The sequence below is a fragment of the Pteropus alecto genome, unplaced genomic scaffold (genome assembly GCF_000325575.1).
Source record: "Pteropus alecto unplaced genomic scaffold, ASM32557v1 scaffold313, whole genome shotgun sequence".
Taxonomy (NCBI): Eukaryota; Metazoa; Chordata; class Mammalia; order Chiroptera; family Pteropodidae; genus Pteropus; species Pteropus alecto.
Window position 1 is genome coordinate 1953141 of NW_006434832.1, and position 23452 is coordinate 1976592.

The 23452-nt window shown below is 51.6% G+C and overlaps 1 protein-coding gene across 3 annotated transcripts in view; it reads left to right on the forward strand.

The window, feature by feature from the left end:
• CRHR1 (corticotropin releasing hormone receptor 1) overlaps positions 1 to 23452 on the forward strand; it is a 43973-nt gene that overhangs the window by 485 nt on the left and 20036 nt on the right. For all 3 annotated transcript variants that reach the window (XM_006910158.2, XM_006910160.1, XM_006910159.1), the window contains exon 2: positions 18229 to 18316. In XM_006910158.2, coding sequence (XP_006910220.1) covers positions 18229 to 18316 — 88 coding nt within the window. The remainder of the gene's footprint in view (positions 1 to 18228; positions 18317 to 23452) is intronic.

Consider the following 23452-nt stretch of genomic DNA (forward strand, 5'->3'; position numbering starts at 1 on the left):
TCCGCCCACCTGGATAACCAGCTCCGTGCAGGGAATCGCTCTAGGCTTTGGGAGTCCAAGCTCGGTTCCACCTCCCACCCCTCCCCTGCAGACCCCGGCCCGGGGACGCGAGGCTCTGGAGATGGGCCCCCCTCCCGCCCCAGCGCCCTCTCATCCGCTCCCCCACTCCGCACGCCCCCGCCGCGTTTCTGGGAGCTCCTTCCCGCCCCTTCCCCTCCGCGAGAGCCGCAAGTCTGGGGAGATGACTGTCACTCGCCGCTTCGAGCCCTTGATCAGTATCGCAATCTGGGCGCCGCCGGAGTGGGTCCTGTTCCTCCGCGCTCGCTCCCCGGGGCGCCGCGCTCGCTCCCCGAGGCTTCGCACTCGCGGTCCCCGCGCTGTGCAGTCGGCCGTGCAGGCTCGCTCCTGCCGCGGGTCTGGCGACGCGATTCCGGCGCCTGGAGTTTAGGAAAGTCGCCAGACCTCACGTCCAGCGTTGCGGGCCGAAGTTCGGGGGCGGCAGGGGGCTGCCCGCGGCGCCGTGCTCGCGGGAAGGGCTGGAGGTCGAGAGCCGGGCCCGCGGCTAGCGACAGCCGCCACTTCCCAGTGCCCAGCGCTTCCCAAAGCGGTTCGGCTTTGCAGGGTGTGGGCACGTAAGCAGCAGCCGGAGGGGGAGGCGGGTGGGCCTCCGCGCCGCCGCCGGGGACCCCCGCATGGCTCTTGCCGGAGGACCCGGACTCGGCAGGATGGGCATGGACTGCCTGGGGCACAAACACAGACACCAGCTTGACTGGGTTCAGTGCATTAAAAAAAAAAAAAAAAAGAATTGAATGGAAGAGACGTGGGGATTGACTCGATTTCATTTTTCCATCAGTCATTAAACCAACTGAACGTATACCGACTCACAAAGTGGTTTTGAGTTAAACCACCAGATTTTAAAACGCAGCTGCTGCCAGTTCATCAGTTGAGAGGTTGCCAGTCACTGAGGCGTCTCTATGCCCCTCCCTCCTTCTCTCAAATATTTACAAGTCGTTTTTAAAAAATGACTGAGGGTTGGTCTGTTTGAACCCATATCCCCTTCACCACCCATTAACTGAGCACTGGGATTATTTTCCGGATGATCAAAGATACCGGGAGATGGAAGTCGGAAGCAAAACAACCAGAGAGGTTGAAAAGATGGCACTGAACGGCAATATTTTCCAAAAGGCTAGTTAGTGTGTACCGAGCCTTGGTCACAAATCTATTAGACTGAATTCAGTGTTTTAAATGGATTCAAAGGACTGAACTAAAGGGTTTTTTGTTTGTTTGTTTGTTTGTTTTTAAGTTTACTTAGTAATAGGTAAATGTTCTTTCTTTGGCTTTTCTTAGAATCTTGTGCAAATTGCTGCTTAGAATCATCATGTTTTCCTAAGAGAAAACATTTTTTTTCTGCTGCTGTTGTGTGTGTTTTTCCTACTAGATGGTGAAGTATGTACCCTTTATGTCTGGTCTAACGGACTCAGTAAGTGCTCAATAAATACCAATGAGCGAGAGGCAGTAAATGAATGGGCAGCTAATGTTGGTTTCAATTAAATAATTCTTTTTTTTCTTTTATTTTTGACCATGAACAACTTGGTGGGCATTGTTCTACCTGCTTTGCAAATGTTAAGTCATTTAGTCTTCGTAATAGCCGTAGGAAGTAGGAATTATTACTGAAGCACCAAGAGGCTCAGTAACTTGTTCAAGGTCATACACACAGCCAGTGAGTGGTGAAGCCAGAATTCAAACTTAGGCACTGTGACTCTAAGACTTTGTTTTGTTAGCTTTTACCAGAAAATCTTCTAAACCATCTAAATCTCACCCTAGACCTCTGCCAGATGAGAGTTCATGTAGTTTTGTCACTATAAAGTATGAATCTTGGGACGTTAATCCAAAACCCAGCCCTGTCCCCACCAAGTCGGCCAGAGTAGAGAAAGAATCCACTCTGGGGCCCTTATTATGAGCCTAGCACTGGTTACAGAGAACTGGGGGAGAGCATGGGGACAGCACGTGAGTGTGTGGGGCAAAGTGTGTGTGTGCATGAGAGGGTATGTGTGTGTGTGAATGAGGGAGAGATGATGTGTGTGTGCGAAGGAGGAGACAGGTGAAATATTGTCTCTACCCTCAGGCAAGGGGGGATCGGGCACCCCTGGGTCACCTTCCCAACCAGCCACAGCTCCTCCGATGGAGACCCAAGTGTAGCTCAAAACTGTGGGTTGCAGTGAGCGTGAAGGGCGAAGGCAAGGCCTACGTGGCTTAATACAGGAGAGAGTTCTGAGGAGAGAGCTAGTTTTATTGCTGTTATTATTAGGAAAGCAATCTAGCCACATTACACAAAGTTTGGAAACCAGAGGGAAAATTATTACAACCTCACCCTCTTAACACAGCTACTGTTATTTAAAATAGTCCCTGTAGGCCCTTTTACAAGTGCAGGTTTGGGCACTGCTGCGGCCATTGGGCACACCCTCTCACTTATTACGTTCTAGCTCAAGTCTGTCCCATGTTTTCCCAAGCCTTCGTAGGGAGATTGTCAATGTCTGCATATTCCCTGTGAATGGCTGTTCTTTGCATCCCTACATGGATGCACATTTGAGCCATTTCCTAATTATTTCTTTGACAAATAATATGAAGCTGAGTTTTGGAGGGGAGCATTGGCAGGAGGGATAATGAGGGTAGAAAAAAGTGAGCCCAGGGTGGGGCCATGGGCTGCCATAGGGTTTGGGGACAACTGGCCTGGCCACCTTCAGGAGCAAAGTAGGAGAGGGGGACTGACAGCCAGGCCAACCCGTTCAGATTTGATATGACCAGCCCTGGGAAGGGAATGACTTGGGTCAGTCCAGTTCTCAAGGAGGATACAGATGTATGGAAAAGTGGGACACTGACCTGGGGCCAGTGAGGATGAGCTCAAGTGGAAAATCCATTTCTCGCCCTCTCTAACATTTGGTTCCTTGGAGAGCATCAACAGCCAGTGAGATTCAGCTGCACAGAAGGAGTTTGGAGGGTCTAAGGTGCCCCTTGGCAGCACCCCAAGTACCTATGATGCTGGCCAAACCCTTGGGCCTAAGTGTTACTATCACGTGGCCTAGAAGGTAGAGGTTGGGCACAGGGCTGATCATCATTACAGCAGTTATTGGGGTGGGAAGACCATCAGCTTGGGAGGTGACAAAACTGACTTTGGTCCCAGCAATGCCTCTAATCGGCTGTGTGACCTCAGGTAGGTTGCCTTCCCTCTCTGAGTCACAATTTGTCTGAAAACAGGGGTATTGGACTAGATTCTCTCTTATCTTCAATGTCTCATGCCCACACATTCCTTGGAGTATGACCCCATGTAGGAAGAGTGGGGTGCAGCAGACTCAATTCCCAGTAATCTCTCTTCCCAACTGTGGAAACTTGGGACTTGGCACTTGGACCTGAGTACCCTCTCTGAGCTTCAGTGTCCCCAACTGTGAAATGGGGGCAATATCTAACTCATAAGGTTGAGGTAAGGATGAAAAACAAATTAATACGTAGAAAATGCTGGGAAGAGTGCCTGACACAGAATTTGCTTTCAGAAAAAGTTGCAAGGCATCTGCTCTTCAAAGGAAAGAAGATAATTCAAGAAAAGCAACAAGCAGCTCTTGGACATTCAACGTATAGCATTTCTGCATCTTTCGCCCTGCACAGCACTGGGCCTAATAATCACTGTACGTAGTAGGCATTTCCCAAAAGTTTGTTGACTGGATGGACAGAAGCATCATTTATTCTTCCAGTTTAATAGGGTACACCCGGAACAGGCTTGTTGCTTTTCTCATGAGATGCAGATGTCATGTCAAACAGAGAAGTCTGAGAGATGCCCAAACCACCCAGGCAGAAATATTTTCTCTGGTGCAGAAAAGGCTGGAACTGCCCCACTTTAAGCCCACTATTGTTCTTAAAAAAAAAAAAAAAAAGCAAGCAAGAAACAGCCCATGCAGCACCCCAGTGCTTTGGAGAATCAATTGAGGGTGGAGCCTTGGCTGGTGAAACTCAGGCCCCGTTGTCTAGAGGAGAGCAGGCTGGTGGCAAGTGACCTGGGGCCTTTCTTGTTTCCTCCTCTGTTAAAAGAGGGGTGGGTGATCTCTCCCGTCTCTGACTCTGCCCTAACTGTTCGTAGTACCAAAAGAGTAAGAGCGAGTCCAATTTGGAGCTCAGGCCAAGTGGCAATTTTAGCTACAGTGTTATAGTCAAAGAATGAATTTGTTAGAGACAAATGACTCCTGTATACTCAGATTCTCAGGGGGCCCCTGTCAACGGAGTTCCTTGGAAGTAACGCCATCTAGTCCTTTTCGAATGTTTGTCTTTGGACTTGTCGCTCTTGGCCAGCCATCCCTCAATCCACTCCATGCGGCGGTCAGCATCTCCTGTACAGATGAGAACGTCAGGTGAAGCAGACATGGGCTTGAATCCTGATCCTGGGCAAGTGAGGTTATCGCTCTGAACCTCAGGGGGAAAATAGTACCTACTTCATGAAATAATTATAACGACTTTATGAAATGTCATGTGTGAAATTAGGTACAGTTGCACAGTGTCTGGCACATAGTAATGCTTAATGAATATTAGCTATAGTAGCCATTTAATAAATCTTACCAGATTTTATCAATCCAAGGAAAACTATCAAAAGGAGGGGTGGTGAGGGGATGGGAGGTGGAGGAAGGAGTACTCCACAGTGTAGAAGCTCCTCCTATCCCAGGTCTTTGGACAGTCCCTGGGGAGAAAGGATGAGGCCACCTGCTGTCAGCTGAGCTCAAAGTCAAAGAACAGAAGTGCCTGTAACTGGCCCTCTGAACATCTCTGACATGTGAGAACATTTGACAATAAATGTAGAGACATGGAGGTTATACAAAATGATTAATTCACTAATGCAAACAATTATTTTGAAAATGACTAGTTGGATTCTATTAAGCAACAGATTATTAACCATCTCATTTCAGAGTAAGTGGTATCTGCTTCAACAAAAATTGAGAGGCTGGAAAACAGGAGGGGAGGGAGGAAGACTTGGGGAATACGGACACGCACTTCCTTTTCTGTGAAGCAGGCATGTTGAGATGCAGTTCTGGGAGGTGGCTCCATGTACACAGAACCTCGACTCAAACGCATTAGCCAAACGCGCTCTTTGGCAACTGTCCACCCAGCAACCATGAAATTGTTTCTGGGACAAATGAAGATATTCGTAAGTGCTCTTTCTGCCTTATAAACACAGACAATTTCATGATCCCTCCCTGGCCCTGCTGGGCCCCAGGGAACATTCCCAGCGAGCAGCCCCAGCAGAGTGCTCAGAGGTAAGTTTCGTGGAGTGCTCACCTGCCCCCCTCCACCTGTCAATCGGTCCCAACCTCCAGTCAATCTGGCTATAAGCCAGGGCGCCTAGGTCAGAGCCTGGGGACAGAAACTGGCCAGACTGGTCCAGCTGCTTCCAAGGCTGCAGAATGAGCGGGGTGGGGGTTGTTTTAGGCTGACCAACTACAATTTGGAGTCTACCCACTGTGAGACACAGTAGGACACAGTCAACTTTTAAGCTCTGGGCAGGCAGAGCCTTGGGGAGTTTGGGACAAGGAATTACTCTGTAACCCCAGCAGGTGCCTGAAGCCAAAGAGCTGGAAGGCAGCCCGCCTGGGGTGAGAAATGGCTGTGACATTCCCATTTATGGCAGGGATTTCTCCTTCCTTTGATCCATGTTTCCCCAGCCTCTTTCACAGGGTGGTTTCCAGAGGTACCAGCTGTCCCCAGAGGGGACAGAGCTTGGTGGGGAGAGTGGGAGAGGCCCCAAGATGAGGGGCTGGACTATGCAGGCTGGAGAGGAAACCTGGATCAGGAGGGGAAGGGCCGAAGGGCAGCCCCGGGCTGCCTAAGGTGCAATCCTCACAGGTCCAGGCCCCCTGCTCTGCCCACCCCGCCCCCCCTCCCCACCTCATTGTCAGAATCGAAGGCCCAGCTGGGTGCCCGTGGGCTTGCTCAGGGTGGACACTTATTATTATATGAGATGTGGGCATGCAGACAGACAGACAGATACACAGCAGCAGACAGAGAAAGAGAAAATAAAAATGATGCGTAGATGGAGACCACTGTCTCGAGTTGGCATGAGAGAGAGATGAGGACAGAAGTTTCTGGAGGGAGGAGGAAAGAGGAGGGAGGGAGGCAGAGAAATAGTGTAAGGGAGAAAGAAGTGATAGCAAGAAAAAAATGACCTGCGTGTCTTTTTGATCATTCTTGCTTTGAACTTTCTCCCTAACACCCAATAGAAAGGGTGCCCCTGGTTCTGAAGCCAGAGATGGCATTTCCTGGAAATCTCTCTTGGTTTCTTACAAGCATCACCGGCCCATCCCTAACCTGCTGTTTGGAGCCTTCCCTGCTGTCAGAAGAGCCCTGGAGATCAGCGAAGCCCGAAGCTCGAAGCTCGAGATGGGCTGTGTGGGCTGCTGATGCTTGTCTGTAGGAAGGAGCTCCCGCCATCCCACACCCTCTGGCCGCTCCCAGGGCTGGGCGCCCCTACCAAGTTCAGAAGGACCAGAGCCTATTGCCTTTGTGGTCCTAACTGTCCCCCAGTGTGCGGTCTGTCTGTCTCTTTCTTTCTTACACATATACACACACCCTCCCTTGTCCTGTAAGCACAGTCAAACCAGGGAGGCAGGTTTGCTGCACCCCGCAGCTCACAGCCAGGCTGGAGGACTGACTCCCAGAGAAGGAGATGGGCACCCAAGGGCCATGGGGTCAGCAGTGGGAGTGGATACAGGTGGGACAGCCTCCATGGCCACTCCCTTGGCCACATGTGTCCAGCTGGGAGGCCGAGCGGCTGGTCTTTGGAGAGACACCTGTGTTCTGGGCTTGGTCTGAGCCTCTGCTGTTCCCGGCTCCTCCTGCCTTTTCTCTCCACTTGGCCCAGCTTCTCTCAGCCAGACACGCCGCTCACTGAGCTGCCTCTGCACAGGGCCCACACGCGTGACCCCTCCGAGCCCTCCTGCCCCACTCTAGAGGTGAAAGAACCAGACACTCCCCGAACCTCCCGATCCTCACCTGCCCTCTGCCTTTGACCGTGCTGTTCCTCCTTTGGTGGCTTCTGCCACCCAGTCTCACTGTACCATCCTGTCTGTCGTGTCCACCAATCTTCCCGAACCATTCCTACCCCTTCTTCCAGGAAGCCCTCTGGTTTAAGTCCATCTCTCGCTGGTGGTTCCTTTGCTTTCATGGCATGTCCTCCCCCGCATGCGAGCCTCCAGCTCTTTGGTGCGTCCCCCCACAAGACCCTCAAAACATTTACTAATCAGACCCCACGTGGACCCCTGGTCGCTCACATCTAACTCGAGCCCTTGTTCCCACCGTAGATTCTGAGCTCTGCCTGGGCCAGGAGGATTTCCTTTAAAACAAAAACAAAAGATTGTGTCCCCAGCACCCACTTCAGTACTCCACGCACATGAGTGCACAATAGATGATGAACTCGAAGGAGGGCATCCCCCTCTTCCTGCTCCCTGCCGAACATCTGTCTGTGCGTGTAGAGGTGCTATGGTGACAGGAGACACGGAAATGACAGGTTCCTCTGCCTCGGCATGTGGATTTATGATTCAAGGGCTTATCCAGTGCTATGATGTCTGCGCTGCTGAGTAACATTGCAATTCCAGTGCTTCCCCATGTTCCCCAGCCTCCCCGCATCTGGGAGCATTTGTACATGTGTAAAACTGAGGGCAGCATTTTGCTTCATGAGGGGTTCGGGGGACAGGGCGGAGGGGCTGGTGGGAGATGTAGCCAGAGGGAGGTTTGGAGCTGGGCTGAGGACAAAGTGCAAGAACCTTTTCAGAACCTGGGGTCTTCAGAGAGCAGGTCCAGGGCACATTGGTCCCCAAGCAGGGGCTGGAATGGGGGGTTGGTTGCAGCCTGGGGTTCCCACTGCTACCCTAATTCTGCTGGTTACGAGGCAGGAGTAGTCAGGCAAGGCAAAGTGGGCAGTGGACACCAGGGGAAGGGAATGAGCCCATTCCTGGCTGCCTCCATGGGATCTTGTCTCAATCCATACCCCAACCCTCCAGCCTCTGATGTCTTTCTCTCCAGATTGCTGGCCTCAGTGGTCTTACCCTGAATGCTGCTGCCAGGCTGTAAAAGGCAGGACCCACGTAGCGATGGTGGGCCATGGAAGGATGAGGGTGGGGTGGGGGCAATGCGCCCCTGACGTGTAGAGCACTACTGAGTAAGGAGCACTGTCTCTAAAACTGAGAAGGCAGGATGCTTGGGGTATGAGCTGGCTCTGCCACTTCCTGGCTGGGTGACCTTGGGCAAGTCATATAACCTCTTTGGGTTTGGTCCTCCTCTAGACCACAATGGAGAATAGAGGAGGAAATGCCTGTATGGGGAAGGGCCTATCACTATGCAAGCTCGGCGAGTGGGACCTGCTGCTTTTCACTGGCGAGGTCTCCCTCCCAGACTTCACGGCCCCCTCCTTAACTCCTTCCTTTGGTACCGAGCTCACCCATCACTCAAGAGCCTCTTCCTCCGTGGGGCCTTCCCTGATGAGCCAATCAACAAGCTCTCTTCTCCAGCTAAAGCAGGACCCCTCACATCAGCTGTGGGGAAGGACCACATGGAACCTTCCAATACGTGGCAGACTGACATGTGGCCCTATTTCACATGATGACTGTGCAGCCTGGGCCACGCGACTCAGCTGGAGAGTTGGACAACATCTGCCTTGGTCTAGACCCTGTTCAAGGAGGTGAATCTATAAACAGTGTGCATGGATGTCACCGCAAGGGCAAAGTCATATCAAAGTTTCCAAACGCTTACTCTTAGTAACAGTTTGCAGCTTGCGCCTGTCCTGACAACCCTTTGAGTAGCGTTGGTCTAAAGCCCTCCCTTGGAGCCAGAATTCATGGGCCAGATCACTGGTTCACTTTTCCCAGACTGAAGCCAGGAGGTGGGTGAATGGCTGGTCTAAGGCCACACAGGGCTTTGCTAGACAGAGGTCCACGGCCTCTTCCTGGCTTGAAGGCCCCTCTCTCTTGTTCTCCCATTCTTTCTGGGATTTCCCTTCCCTCACCATCTTCCTTCCCCCTTCCCAGCTTCCATGATGGGCAGATGGGCAAGCGTTTTCACAGCTGGGAGGGAGCTGCAAAACCCTCCAGCTCAGGGTTTCCCAATCTCCACGCTATTGATGTTTGAGGCTGAGTAATTCTTTGCTGTAGGGTTGTCTTGTGCTTTTGAGGATGTGGAACAGCGTCCCTGGCCTCTAGCCACGAAATGGCAGTAGCATCCCCCAGCTGTGGCAACCAAAAATGTCTCCAGACATTGCCACATACGCCTTGGGGGTCAAAATTGCTCTTGGTTGCAAACCATTGGCCTAGTTCAGTTACCCTCAATTCTGGTGACACTTCAGAATCAGCTGGAGAGAATTAAAAAACAGAGCCCTGAGATTCCCCTTGGGCTGAACCCGAATCTCTGGGGTAAAGCCTGAGAAACATAATTTTCTATCTCCCAGGTGCTAAGAGCTGTCTGGAAACATCTGATTTCATCTAATTTGCTTCTTTTACAGGCAAGAAACAGAGCCATCCCTGTCTTAAGGACAATTAAATGGTTATTCCTAATTTGTGTCCTAAGGCCCCTTGCTCAGTGGGGTTTGGCGGTCCAGCAGCTCCCTTTAAGACAATCCCTCATGACCTTGGAAGGCAGTCACTTTTCCAGGAAGAGCAGCCTCGAAAACTTTAGCCGTTTTCTAATAGAATCTAATTTCCAGCCATGAGATGATTTCCTTCTGCCTTCTGAGCCCCCTTCGCATCCCTTCCGAAATGCAGCTTCTTAGAGGACATCCCGTTTCCGCCCACGCCCAAATCCCCCTCACTTGACACTCATCGCAGCGAGCTGAGGGGAGAGCCCCGCTGATCGTGGCACCTGCCTCGCTGGTGCCATCGCCGACATCCCAGCTCTGTTTCCCAGAGGAGCAGATGCCTCTCCCGCCCCCTCGGGGACGATTCTCCAGTGTCTGAGACTTACTCCCAGCTCCCGGCTGAGCAGCTCCCGGGGACAAGGGGCTGAGAGAACCAAACTCAACTCTTCCTGAGTCCCCCACTGTCAGCTCTTGGGGAGCCAGGCTGCGGCCCAGGGCTAGAGATCAAGAGGCAAAGAAACCTGTACCTCTTCTTTTGGAGGCTCCATGCTGGGGGTAGGAATAAGAAGGGAGGCAACAGGCTGTCCTGCCTGGGACACGATCCCAGGATTGGAACATCTGTACAGTAGAAAGATAGTACGGGCTTCAATTTCTTGAGGTTGAAAAGATTAAATGAGAAAAATCCTAGCGTCGGACACAGTGGCAAGTCTTCCTTAAAAGCTGGAATTTAGAGAAAGAAAGGAAGGAGGGAGAGAGGGAAGAAAAGAAAAGAAAAAGGGGAAAATGGAGGTTAGGGAAGACTGAGAGAGGTGGAGAGATTAAGACCAGGAGAGAGATGAAGGTAGGTAGGTAGGAGGCCAGGAAAGCCCGAGATATGAGGAAATACGAATGAGAGAATCGTACTGAGCGGGGGAGAATGAATTTGTGAGAAGCTGGACGGGGATGGGAGGTCAGCAGGCCTCCAGGGCAGTGCCCCCCGCCCCCCTCCCCCGTGCCCAGCAAGTCTGCATCATGGACTGTAATGCATAGTCCAGTTTTGCCAGTGGCCACTGGCTCCTGGGAACAGAGTGGTGGTGGAAAGTGGGCGTGTGTGCCCTGGGTAGGCAGGGGACCAGTCACGGAGTGCTTCCGGGGAGAAAGGCCAAGTTAGGAAGGATGCAACTTGCACATATTAGTAATCATTACCTTTTAACTGCACCGTATTGTTGAATCTCTCCAAAAGCTTTAAGGTGTAAATGCTTCTTCCCTATTAGCCCCATTTACAGATGGGGAAACTGAGGCTCGGTGATGTGAAGTGATTTGCCCAAAGTCACACAGGACGGAAGGGGCAGATGAGAAAACTCCAGTGTAGGTCTCTCTGGCCCCAAAGTTATGGGTCTGAATTTCTACCCTCCTTTAAGTTCTGGAGTCAGAGGGAACACACTGCCCTCCTTGTTTTACAGAAGCAAGGAAGGGGGACAGGGCAGTGACCTGTCCTTGGTCACAGAACAAGTTTTTCAGAGTCAGAGCAGGATCTCAGCTCTGCACTCGCCACTCCCAAACCCTTTTTCCTTCAGCACATCCTCCTGGGGTCCGAGGTGGGAATCCACATGGGAAGGAAGCTCACCTACTTTTGGGGAAAGCATGGGCTCTTTATCTTGAGGTGAGGACAGGTTCGGGCTGTTGTAGAGAGAGGCTGAGGGGAAAGGAGCAGGTGGGGCAGGTTGGGGGAAAGAAGGTACTCAGGGGGCGATCGTCCTGGGTGATCAAGAGGCCAAAGAAAGGGCATCTGCATCGCTGTCCTTTGTCCCCAGTCTAGTTTTACCCTGGCTAGGAAAAGGCACCTCTGTGCAGGGCAGAAACTACACAACTGCCTTCGTAGCTACAGATACATCCCCTGTAGGCACAGATAGGTTTCTGAGAACTGATCACCCCGATGTTTTATCTCTGTGAATCAGATCCTGGTTTTTAAATGCAAGAGGGGAGCCAGCTTTTTAAAGAAATCTTGATTTATGACCCCTCCTCTTTTTCATATTTAAATTTTCTTCTCTTGACTTTGCTTAAAACAGGCTACACCTTGCAAATCACGTATTTAATAAGCGGTTAATATCCAAAAATATATAAGGAATTCATACAATTCAATAGCAAAACAGCTTCCAAATAATTCAATAAAAAATGGACAAAGGACCTAAATAAACATTTTTCCAAAGAAGATATTCAAATGGCCAACAGGTGCATGAAAAGATGCTCAACATCACTAGTCATTTGGGAAATGCAAATAAAAACCACAATGAGATATCACCTGTTAGAATGGCTATTATCAAAAATGCAAGAGATAACAAATGCTGGCAAGGATGTAGAGAAAAGGGAAGCTCATGCACTGTTAGTAAGACGATAACTTGGTGCAGCCACTGTGGAAGACAGTACAGAGGTTCCTCAAAAAATTAATAATAAAATTACTATAGGAGCCAGCAATTCTACTCTGGGTATATATCTGAAGGAAACAAAATTACTATATTGAAGAGATACCTGCACTCCCATGTTCATTGCAGCATTGTTTACAATAACCAAGACGTGGAAATAAGTGTCCATGGATGGATGAATAGATAAAGAAAATGTGGCATATATACAATGGAGTATTATTCAGCCATAAAAAAAAGGAAATCGTGCCATTTGTAACAACATGAATGGACTTCGAGGGCATTATGCTAAGTGAAATAAGTCAGACAGAGAAAGATAAGTCCTGTATGATGATCTCTTATATATGTAATTTTTTTAAAAATGGAACTTGTAGAAACAGAACAGATTGGTGGTTGCAGGAGCAGAGAGGGGACAGGTGGGACAGGATGAAGGTGGTTAAAAGGTGTAAACTTCCAGTTACAGGATGAATAAGATGGGAGATATAATATACAGTGTGATGATTATAGTGAACGACACCGTATCGCATTTCGGAAAGTTGCTAAGAGTGTAAACGTCACTCCTGCCGAGTAGAATCCCAGCCCAGCAAGAGGCTTGGTAAGATCAGACATCTAATGATCCGAAAAACAAAAGACGAAAAAAAAAAACCAAAACAGCTTTCCTTTTAAGCTGAAAAATCCCTTCCCATGGGAAAGCTTCGGAGAAGGCTTTGGAGAAGCCTTCGGAGAAGGAGAGGGAGAGGGCCTGGGTCCTCCTGCCTGCCGCCCCTCCCCTCCTGTGAGGGAGAGGGCCTGGGTCCTCCTGCCGCCCCTCCCCTCCGGCGGGAGGCCTGCTGTGGTCCAACCTTTATGTAACCGAGAAAGATTCTGGGAGCCAGAGCCACCAAGTTGGGATAACGACCACACGGACACTTGTAGGGGACTTTAAATTTCGGAAAGCATCTTGCCCCTCCTTTCCCCCCAGGTGGCCCACATCACTGCGATGCAGGTAAGAAAGACCTCATTGGCCGGAGGAGCCAGCTGACTTCCCCCAGAATCACACAGTCAGTAGTGGCAGGACTGGGCTAAAAACTCAGCAGGAGGGGGAGGCATTTTGCTGAAGGACCACTCAGGAAGGATGCAGCCGTGGCTCTGACAGAGGGCCAGCTCGCCCTCAGCCCTATGAGAGGTTTTTGTGGGGCCTCTGGGGGCTCTCCTAAACTGAGCATCAGAGGTACTTGTGAAGGGGAGGAAGGCAGGCCCCTTCTCTCAGCTCTTCGTGAACCTTTCTGTGGTGGGGGCGGCCCCTGGTGCCTCCAGGCCACCCCTCTTCTCCCGTCAGTGGCCTCCCTGAAAGGTTAATTACCAAATCGTCCCATCAAAGGAGACTGCACTTTTGTGCCTTAAAGACCAAACTGAGCTTCAGCAACATAGTTATTTATGGTCTCTAATGAGCATTTTCTGGGTGTGATTAACCTTTATGCCAAAGTCACACTGGGGTTTGGGATGGCAGCTTCAATTCCAGCCATGCTCTGAGCTGGCTTGGGGGGAGGGGTGACATGGGCAGTAGCTGGAGCAGGCAGCTGAGAGACGCCCACCCCGCGTGGGCTCCCACACCCATCCCTCTCCTCCGTCCATCCCTTCTCCCCATGACCTGCCCTGATCTGCTTCCCCCAGAGCAGTGCCCCTTCGTGTCAGGCACCCACCCGGTCCTTGGACCGTCATTTTTATGTGACGTTGTCATTGAGCTGAAGCACACCCTCGGTCTTCTTAGGTTTAACGGTCAAGGTCTGGCTCTTTGGCGAGTGGCGAGATTCGTAGCCGAGGCTCAGGTTCATCTTGGAACTGGGTGCTGCCCGGCTGGCGTACAGAAGGAAGGCATCGACTAGTGAGTGAGCCTAGTGTTCCGCCCGTGTCGGGTCCTCGATGCCATTTTGGATTCCTCTACCAGCTGTCGGAAAATGATAATCCTCACAAAGTCCTGAAAACTCGGTTTGTCAAAAATGGTTCCGAAAGGAGAGCCAGGAGCTAGGGCTGATGGCGGAGGCGAGGAGCAGACAGGGGCTCGAGAAAGTGGCCGTTCCTAGGCCTTTAAAAGCACTTTGAGTTTGCTTTAAGAGAGGAGGTCACGTCTGGTTTCATGAGGCCCAGGCCTCTGATGTGACCCCATATTTTGGGGGTAGGGGCTAGACCTCCCTGAGAAAGTGAAGGACACTGTGTACCCTCCCCAGGGCAACAGCTGTCATCACACGCAACTTCTGCATTTAATTGCAGGGTTTCATGCCCCCTCACTGTGTGTGTGTGTGGACCCCAGATTATGAACTCCCAGCTTTAGAAGGAAACAAACAACATCCTGGAAACTTTGGGGCCTGTTCTCACAGTGCAATAATTCTCTGTTGACCGAGATGGAAAACTGGTGAATGGTGAAGAGGAGATCAACATATGGTGGGAGGAAATACTCAGGAAAACCCCGGCCTTTTTAGAGAACCGTGATTCAGGAATAAGCCGGAAGCCTTTACAGACCCTTCTGCAGAGCAAGAGATGGCACAAGACAGATTTTGTATAGAGCTGACCTTTCCTGAGAAGAAAGATTGGTTCAGGAATATTAAGGAGTCTTTTTCTCTGCATAATGCAAAGCCAGACCTCTCTTGGTAGAAAACGACTTTGTGAACCATCACATCCAAGAAGGAGACTTAAGGGTCAGGGTAATAGGCAGTGAGCCAAGAACAGGCTAGCCCTTCGCCCCATGGCATCCGGTTTGGTTCCATGGGGAATCTGGATTTGCTCTGCTCTTCTGTGAACCCCAGCACATTAAGATGCGAGGCTAAGACATTCTGGCTGGCGTGTTTGCCATCTAATTAGAACCCCGAGGTGTAAGGACTTCATACTGAGGCTATTGCATGCATCTGGGAATAGTCCAGGGTCTCTGTCTGCGAGTGTCATGAGCACCAGGATCTAGTGATGAACAGAGGGGACATGGCACATTGACGGGGTGACTGAGTTGTTTTGCTTTGGAGGGTTGGCGAGGGTGCTGTCAGGAGGAGGGGCCATGGAACTGGTTTTTGAGGACTGCCGAGTTCATCAGATGAGGGGTCAGGCAGGATGAGGAGGGGCAAAGAACTTCAAGGGCACAGGTGCGCAGACACTAGCAGGAACAGGTGTGCTGGGCACGGGATACGTACTACAACAGGAACAGAACGAGATAGGCCTTCAAGAGGGATCTGAGGCCTGAAGCACAGCTTCAAGATCAGAAGGATAATGGTGGGGTGTCAGGCAACGGGGCTGATATTTTGGAATAGGGTGTTTCCAGTTTCTTTAATTTGCCTGTGGCTGAGCTGGCTCTTGGAGCCCCACTTCAATTCTGTGTGTGCACGTACATGTGCACTGGGAGATGGCAGAGGCAGGGCGGGGTGACAAATTAGGGGCAGGGATTCTTAGTCCCCTTCTAAAAGGAATCTCTGGCTATTCAAACTGAGCAGCTCCTCCATGGGGACAGTGCAGAGCTGGGTCTCTGCCAACCATGCCAAACTGAGCAGTGCAGGTTTGTCCTCAAGGACACTGATCTCGGCTTAACTAGCAAGAGGCATTGGCTGGCCTGATGGCTTCTACCTCTCTCCACTTCTGCATTTTCATTTGGAAAATGAGAAATGAGGGTAAAGATATTTCACCATCTCTTTGGGGACTTTGGAGTTTAATCACTGATTAATAAAGTGTTAGAAGTTCCTCAGGGCCAGAGAGTTGAATGGGTTTGTTCTAATTACTCCCGAGTCCCAGGAAGGAGTTAGCTAACTCCAGCACCGTCTGCTGAGTGTTCTGAGTGCTGGACGCAGGATGGGAGGGCAGAGCTGAGGGCATGCTTGGGAGCTTGGCCCAGTAAGAGCAGAGAGACCCCCCTATGATGTGACAGAGGGAGGGTGCCAGTGAGTGAATAAACAAGCCCACTATGGGACTCAGGTGGAGTCATCGAGGGGACAATGTGTGTGAATCATCAGGGTTAAGGGGGGCTTCCTGAAGGAAGTGGGGGTGAGGCAGGCTCTGACCAAGGTGCGGGGGCACTTGATTCCACCTTGGAATATAGGATGGGAGAGAGGGGAGCAGAACCTGCTGTCGTCATCTGACAGGAGTGGGAAAATGTGGGTACCGGGGAGACGGGTGGCACTGGTGGGGTGAAGGGGGCCTGGGTGGGAGAGGACACTGGGAACTGGTGAGCATGGACAGCTTGCCTCTGGAAAAGGGCAGGTCAGTTTGCCTCTAAGGACCGAGGAAAAGTTCTGAGGTCCAGAAGGGGTGAGTGGGGAGGGCTGGGGTGGGGTGCGGAGTGTAGCTTAGGAAGAAGGCGCATGCGCAAGGCAGAGCCAGGACTAGGGTGAGGTGAGTGAGGTATTCTCCTCAAGAGCAAAATTTAAGGACGTGCCCCAAATCTTTGTAATCAAGATAAGTCACATTTTAATATTATTACTGAGTTTTCCCTTTACCTCAAGCTCCGATCTGGCCCAGCACTTTTACTGATCCTGTCTTTTTTAAAAAAAGTTTTTTATAGTTTGCTCACATGAATTTTTTTGCATTAATTTAGAGTTCGCAAAAAATATCGCGTTAAAATATGTATCTTGACTACTAAGTTTTATGGTGCCCTCCTTAAATTTTGCACCCAGAGTGCATGCCTCACTCCCCTCACCCCTATTCCTGGCCCTGTGAGTGAGGGGGACGCGCAATGGCTGTGCGCTGCTGGACACCACTCTGGCTTTAGTCTACACTAGCATCTTGCTCAGCGGGACTCAGGCGAGCCCCTACCTCATTTTCCCCCTGTGAAATGGCGACGGCAGCTTCCAGATCTATGTGTCTGTCTCTGAGGTTCTGCAGCGAATTGGGCAGACTGTGTGGAAATGAGATGGGCCTGAGACAGCCCGGCCAGGGGGGCCAGGAGAGGGTATCAGGGAGGGCACCCCGAGGAGAAAGAGCAGAGGAGCAGGGGTGGCGATGTGGAGAGCCACCTCCTGTGTGGTTCATCATCCCAGGAGCCAGGTCAGGTGGGCATAGCTCTGCTGCGCATTGGGTGGCTTTGTCCTGAGAACTGAGGGTGGGGCTGGTTATAATGCCCCCCCCACACACACACACACGAGCTTCTTATCCTCTCGAAAAGTAAATCCCAGGGGAAACAACCACTTCTCCTCAAACCGATGACTAAATAAAAATCACCAAGTTCGAATCCATCAACATGACTTACCAAGTGCCTATGGTAGACCCGAAACGTGAGGTAATTCATTTACGTATTCAGCAAATTTGAGTGCGATGAACAAAACAAAATTTGTGCCCTCATGGAGCATGCTATGCTACTCCCGAAGGACTTTCTTCATACAGGGCATCGTGAACGCCTGGGAGCGGGGCTGTTATACCTGGGTTTACAGGAGAGGAAACTGAGGCATAGAGAGGTCAAGTGACCCGCCACAGTGAAACTGGGGCTGGACACCAGGTCTCTTTTGACTGTAAATCCATAAAGAAGGTGCTGACCTCAAGGGAGGGGACACAATGATTGTGCGGGGGCGTTAGCCGAAAAAGGGGCAGCCCTCTAGGTGTGAGTCCCACGCCAGTCTCCTCCCAAGTGGACTGAAATTCTGGAATCAGTGCCACGGAGGCCGTGGGAAAGATAAGAGGTAAGGGCTCTCCCCAGAATCTCTCCAGACACACTTATCCCTTCAGCTCTCTGGGCCCCAGTTTCTCTCTCTGCAAGAAAGGACAACCACACCAGCCCCAGGGAGAGTTCAGTGCTATCGCGGATGTAAAAAGGCTTCATAAATGGTGAGGCACAATTTGTGCGGACTGGTAATGAGCTGGGTTGGGCCGAGGGCCCCGGAAGCTGCCGACTGAATGAGAGGCCAGGGGAGCCCGTGGCTGCTGAAGGTGGGATGGAGAAGGAAGGGGGGAGGGGGAGGGGGAGGTGCTCCAATGAGGATCTGTGAGCCTGTGGTGCTCAGGGTGTTGGGACACAATTGGGCCATGCTTGAGATCCCATGGGGATGGATGCGGCTTCCTTAGACAGACTGTCTACTTGGGGGCCTAACTTCTCTCTGGAGACTCCCAGCCCTTAGGGAGAAAATTCACCTCTGTCCTGGGAACCTGGGCCCCTGCTCTTACCAGCCTCCCTCCCAGCCTCTCCAAGAACAGGGCCGTTCCAGACCTTCGAGGCAGAGAGGATGTGGGGACAGGAGGGCAAGGTGGCATAGTCTAACCGTGTCCTTTGCTGCCCTGTGCCCACAGGCCCTTCTCCTCCTGGGGCTCAGCCCCATCTCTGCCTCCTTCCAGGACCAGCACTGCGAGAGCCTGTCCCTGGCCAGCAACGTCTCTGGTGAGTACCTCCGCCCCACCTCTGCAAGAGTCCAGGCCACCACAGCCCTACCACCTGCCCCTGCCCGGGTCTCCTGGGTCCTGCACACAGAGCCATGTCCTCAGGCAGGAGCAGCAGAGAGGTTTCCTCTCTAGAGTCCAAGCAATTCCTCATCTCTCCACGGAGGGAGCGATGTGCTGAGGAGGATCCTGAAATTGTGGTGGGAAAGAGAGCTGTGATGAGGCGACAGCATCTGCGTGGGCACAGGAGGGGCATGTGGCACATGGGCTGAGTAGTTATCTTCCCTGCTTTGGGGTGGACAACAGGGGAAGCCTCCCCAGCCCTTGCTGCTCTGAGAATCAACAGAGCAGAGGCGGAGCTGGGGCTCAGGCACCTATGAGGAGGGAGGCTGCCGTTTCCTGCTGTTAAAAACGCCCGAAGCATAATACTACAGGGGGCCAACTGTGAGCCAGGTGCTGCGGGAGTGTGCTGAGCTACATTAACCCAATTTTCACAGTGACCTTCTGAGATAGGTGCTTTAACCTTCATTTTACACTTAGGGAAACTGAGGCACAGAGAAAGACTAGTAAGTGCCGGAGGCGAGATTTGCGCCCAGGCAGCCTGGCTGGCGGATACACTCTTCAACGCCGTGCTCGACAACCTCCTCACTGAAAATGCGGCATAGCAGCAGATATGACTAATGCTTGTATAACTCCATTTATTTACAAAGCGTTTCTGAATAATCGTTTTATTTCATGCTTATAGGAATTTCAGAGCCTTGTGTACAGATGAGGAAACTGAGGCACAAGCGAGTTACACCGGAGAGTTAGGCCTTTGGCTCCCAACGCGGGGCCTTTTGTAACTTTGGGTGTGGTCCCTGAGCCCTCACCCTGGCCCTTTAACCAGGGTCCTGGGGATGCTGCTGCCAGCCAGGTGGGAGGGCCCCTTTACCTGAGAGTCTTAGGAAGGCTCGTTGTTCCTTCGCAATTCATTTTCCTCTTCAGTTTTCTCTTCAATTCAATACAACTCATTAATTGAGCACTTACTGAGCACGGGGTCCCATGCAAGGCACTGGGGAGCAAAGAGGGGCCTCACAGTCTGGTCCAGGAGTCAAGGCCACAGATAGATGTACCATGAGGCAGAGTGCAAGGCACACACCACTGGAAAAGTGGACCCGGTGTGCTAGCAGGGAGGCCAGGCATCGGTCTGAAGATGGGCCTGCAGGGAGAGGAGGCTTCCGTGACTCAGAGAAGCTGTCATGGTCTCTTGCCTTTACTAGGGAGGGTCTGGGGTGGGGTGGGGGGATGGGCACTGGACTTGGAGAAGGCTGACTGGGTTCCCATGCGCACAGTGATGCTCAGTCTTGCCCTGGCTGAGGGCAGGGGCGTGGGTAGCCACAGGGATAAGCATGCCCTTGACCCCCTTGAGCCTCACTTTGCCCAGCTGTAAAGTTGTGGGTGGGGGCGTGACACCTGCCTCAAAGATCCTTTATGATTAAATGCACTAAGTTTTATGTTAGTGTGCCGCACCAGTGCCACTTCTGAGTATTATTTATTATTGTTGGTAACATCTCAGGCTTTTAAAAGTGCCTACCATATAGCTGAGATGAGGGGAAGGCACTTGCCATGAATTGCTCACTACAGCGGAGGTGGCAGGAAGGTTAGATCAGGGTGGCATCAATCCAGTAAGCCTTCCTGAAGGAGGAGGTTCCAAAGTGAGTTACAGAGAGACTCTGAGCAGGCACTGGCAGAGAAGACCCAATGCTCTGAGCCAAAGCTAGGGTTGACTGAGGCCCAGCAGGTGAGCTTGGTGGAAAGAGAGGGGAGGGGTGAGGAGGGAGGAGCAGGAAGTCTGGGGAGGTATGAGGAGCCTGGAGTCTCTGGCTTCAAAGTTGGCTAAGCTAGGCCATGGGGAACTGGGACATTTTTGAGCCAGAGTCTGGAGTGCTAGCAGAGAGAGACCGGGAGGACGGAGAACTGCCCAGAGGCTGGGCCTGAGGTGAAAGGCCCTGCCGGAAGCCCCCCATGCCCTGGAGCCCAGTCAGTCTCTATTAACTTGCTCGTGCTCAGGAGGAGTGACATCCCTGAGTCCCTGCAGGTGTCGCCTGTCTTTGGAGACAATAGGCTGTGATGAACGGTGTTCATTCCCCGATGATTTGTACTCTGTGCCCCTATCCCCAGTCTGGCCCAGCCTGTCTGGTTTCATGGCATACAATCCATCTCCCTCCACAATGGCTTCTGATAACATGCTATTTGTCTTCTGATGCCAAGACCTACCCAGACCAATGGGCACTAGTAGAGACAGATGGTGAGGGTGGGGTGGAGGGACCGAGACAGATGGATGGGCGTCTAGCAGGGGCAGCTGGCACTGAGCCAGGGCCTTTGCGGGGCTTCTCACATGTCAGGAACAGGGAGAAGGTTGGTCCCCAGAGCCATCACGCGGCAGATCACAGACTTGGCAACTCATAAAATTATGTTACGAATATGATAATGCCCGAAAGTAATAGTATTGACTAATGACATCAGAGACAAATGGAATCATATTGTTGACAAGAACCCAGGGTCAACAGTTCCTATCCCTTGTCTTAAAGGTAGTGAATCATAATAATAGTGATAGCTAAAGTTTATTTAATGCTAAGTGTAGACATCATTCTAGGTGCTTTACTATCATTCAATCACCACAACCATATAGTCAGGAAGTATTTGTATCCCTGTTTTACAGAAGAGGAACCTAAGGCTCAAAGAAGTTAAATAACTTGCCCAAGCACATACGGTTACCAAGCATCGACTCCAGGATTTGAAGCAAGTGGGCCTGATTCCAGATGTTTCACCACCGCATTATGTGGCTGCCCAGAGAGCCATGGTGCTTGCGGCCCAGCATAGTCAGTCACCCTGGGGTACAGAGTTGCCCCTACAGTTTCCCATACTGGGTTTGTACACGGCCCCTAATTTTCCTCCAGACCTACTATGCGCCTGGCACTATGCTAGGTGTTGGGAATGCAAAAATGAAGAGCCCACAGGCCTACAGGACAGGAGGTCCACCCACTTGTTGTGACAAATCACACTCCCTACAAAGGTGTCTTTCTTTTCTGCCCAGCCCAAGAGGAGGCAGCTCAACCACAAGGTGGCCAAGCAAAGAACTCTCTGCCTGCCCTCTGCCACCCTCTCCATGCCAGGTGACGCAGGCAGAGCCCCTGACCATTCATCCCAGCAGCGCTTTCCTCTGAATGGGCAAGTGCGTGTATTTCAGAAGCTGCCCTTGAGCCACCTGGCTGCTCTCCCTCCAGGCGGCCTTGGCTGAGTCCCTCTCCCCAGCTTACACCAAACAGGGGGATGGGCTTCCCAGCCTTGGGGCTGCTGCCAACTGCCCACCTACTCTGGTTTATTCAGAAACCCCTGATGAGAGACCCACCATAACTGGGACAGGAGCCAGGTTCCAGTCTCCCTGTGAAGTTATCTACCACAGAAGGATCCGCTAAGCACATTTGGACCCTGAGCCTGATGGGAACGGAACTGTGGAACCTACTTTGGGAAGAAACCAGTGCCCAATCATGCATAGCATTGAATAGGCCATTTCAAAGGGTTCTTATCTGTTCATTAAAGCAGGCCCCCCATGATCCTGACTCAGCAAGGGCTTTTTCAGAGGCAGGTGGGAGCCCTCCATGCTATTTCTCCTCTTCCCTCCATTCTCAGGTGTTTGGGGCAATCGGAATGTGGGTCCCCAAGCATCTGCTCTGTGCACGTGTGGGGAAGGAGGAAGACACAGGGCCAGTTTTATGTGTTACTTTAGTCTACTTGACTCCACCCCCCTCCCCCCAAAAAAGACCCTAAAGGGATCTAGCTGCCCGATGAGTGAGGGGGTGAGCCAATGAGTGAGGGGGCAAGCCATCAAGTGACAGAAATGTCAATACCTCAGACATGCCAACCACACAGCTGCCTCGGGGCCTTTGAACTTAACATTCCCTCTGCCTGGAGCACTTTTCCCCCAGGTATGCACATGGCTCCCTCCCTCACTTCCTTTAGGTCTCTGCTTAAATGTGAGTACTTTAGAGAAGGACAATTAAAACAGCACTCCTGTCAGTCTACCTCCTTACTGTGCTTGTTCTTATTTTCATACCATTTCTCACTAGTTAACATGTCTGTCTGTCTGTCTTTTTGTTTACTATCCCCCCCCACCTCAGTGAAGGCAGGGCATTTATTTGACTTATTACTGTATCCCAAGGTCCTAGAAAATGTCAGGTGTTCAGTAAAAACTTGCTGAGTTAAGAGCAAAGTTATTAGTATTCCTCCCAGTCTATAGCTTAATTGACCAGGAGGGGCGCTGTGGGACAGGAAGCTGTGGGGAGGCGTTAGCTCTTCCTGGCTCAGGGCTGGCAAATTGGCTTGCTATTTGCAAAGCTGGCTTACTCTGGTCCAAACTGCTATCCATCCCGGATCTATGGTATACAGGTGGGAAAATAACCGCCAGGAATGCAGGAGATGCTGGATATTTGTGGTACTGGGAACTGGAGGGGACACTGGCCCAAGAATCAGAGTCCAATAGCCCTGACCTTGAGGTCCTTATAGCCCCCAAGTTGAGTGACACAGAGACTTCCCTTCCCAGGTAGGAGATCTACTCCCTCCCAGCCCCCGGAACATCTGAAATTGTTATTTTTTGTGTACTTCTTCCTCTTTCTCCTGGCTTTTTGTCTGCTTCTCCCTGTTTTAGTTTCAGCCTTTTGTCTTTTTTATTTCCTCCCTCTCCCATCTCTCCTTGCCCACTTGCCCCCCCTCCCTTCCTTGTCCTCAAAGAGTGGTTGAGTGGATTGAATGAATGGCATGAATTTCATAATGTAAAGTGCTCTTCACACCGCCTGGTATAGAGTAGTGTTCAACAAATGTTAGTTACCCCTACCCCGCAAGTCCCGTAACACCCTTCGGGAGGCCGAGTCTGCAGGATCCCCAGGGGCCCGATGTCTGCTGCGCCGCGGGCTCCAATCCCGTACCCGGGCGGCGAACTGCTGCGGAGGTGGGGCACACGGCGGGAAGCACTGAGCCTACAAGGCAGTAGGGCGGGGAAGTCCAGTGGGCAGCGCCCATTTGCCCAGAAGATCTCCGGGCTCCTTCACCCCACCCCTGTCCTTCTGCCTCCTCTCTTCCCTAGACCTCTGGGTCCCGC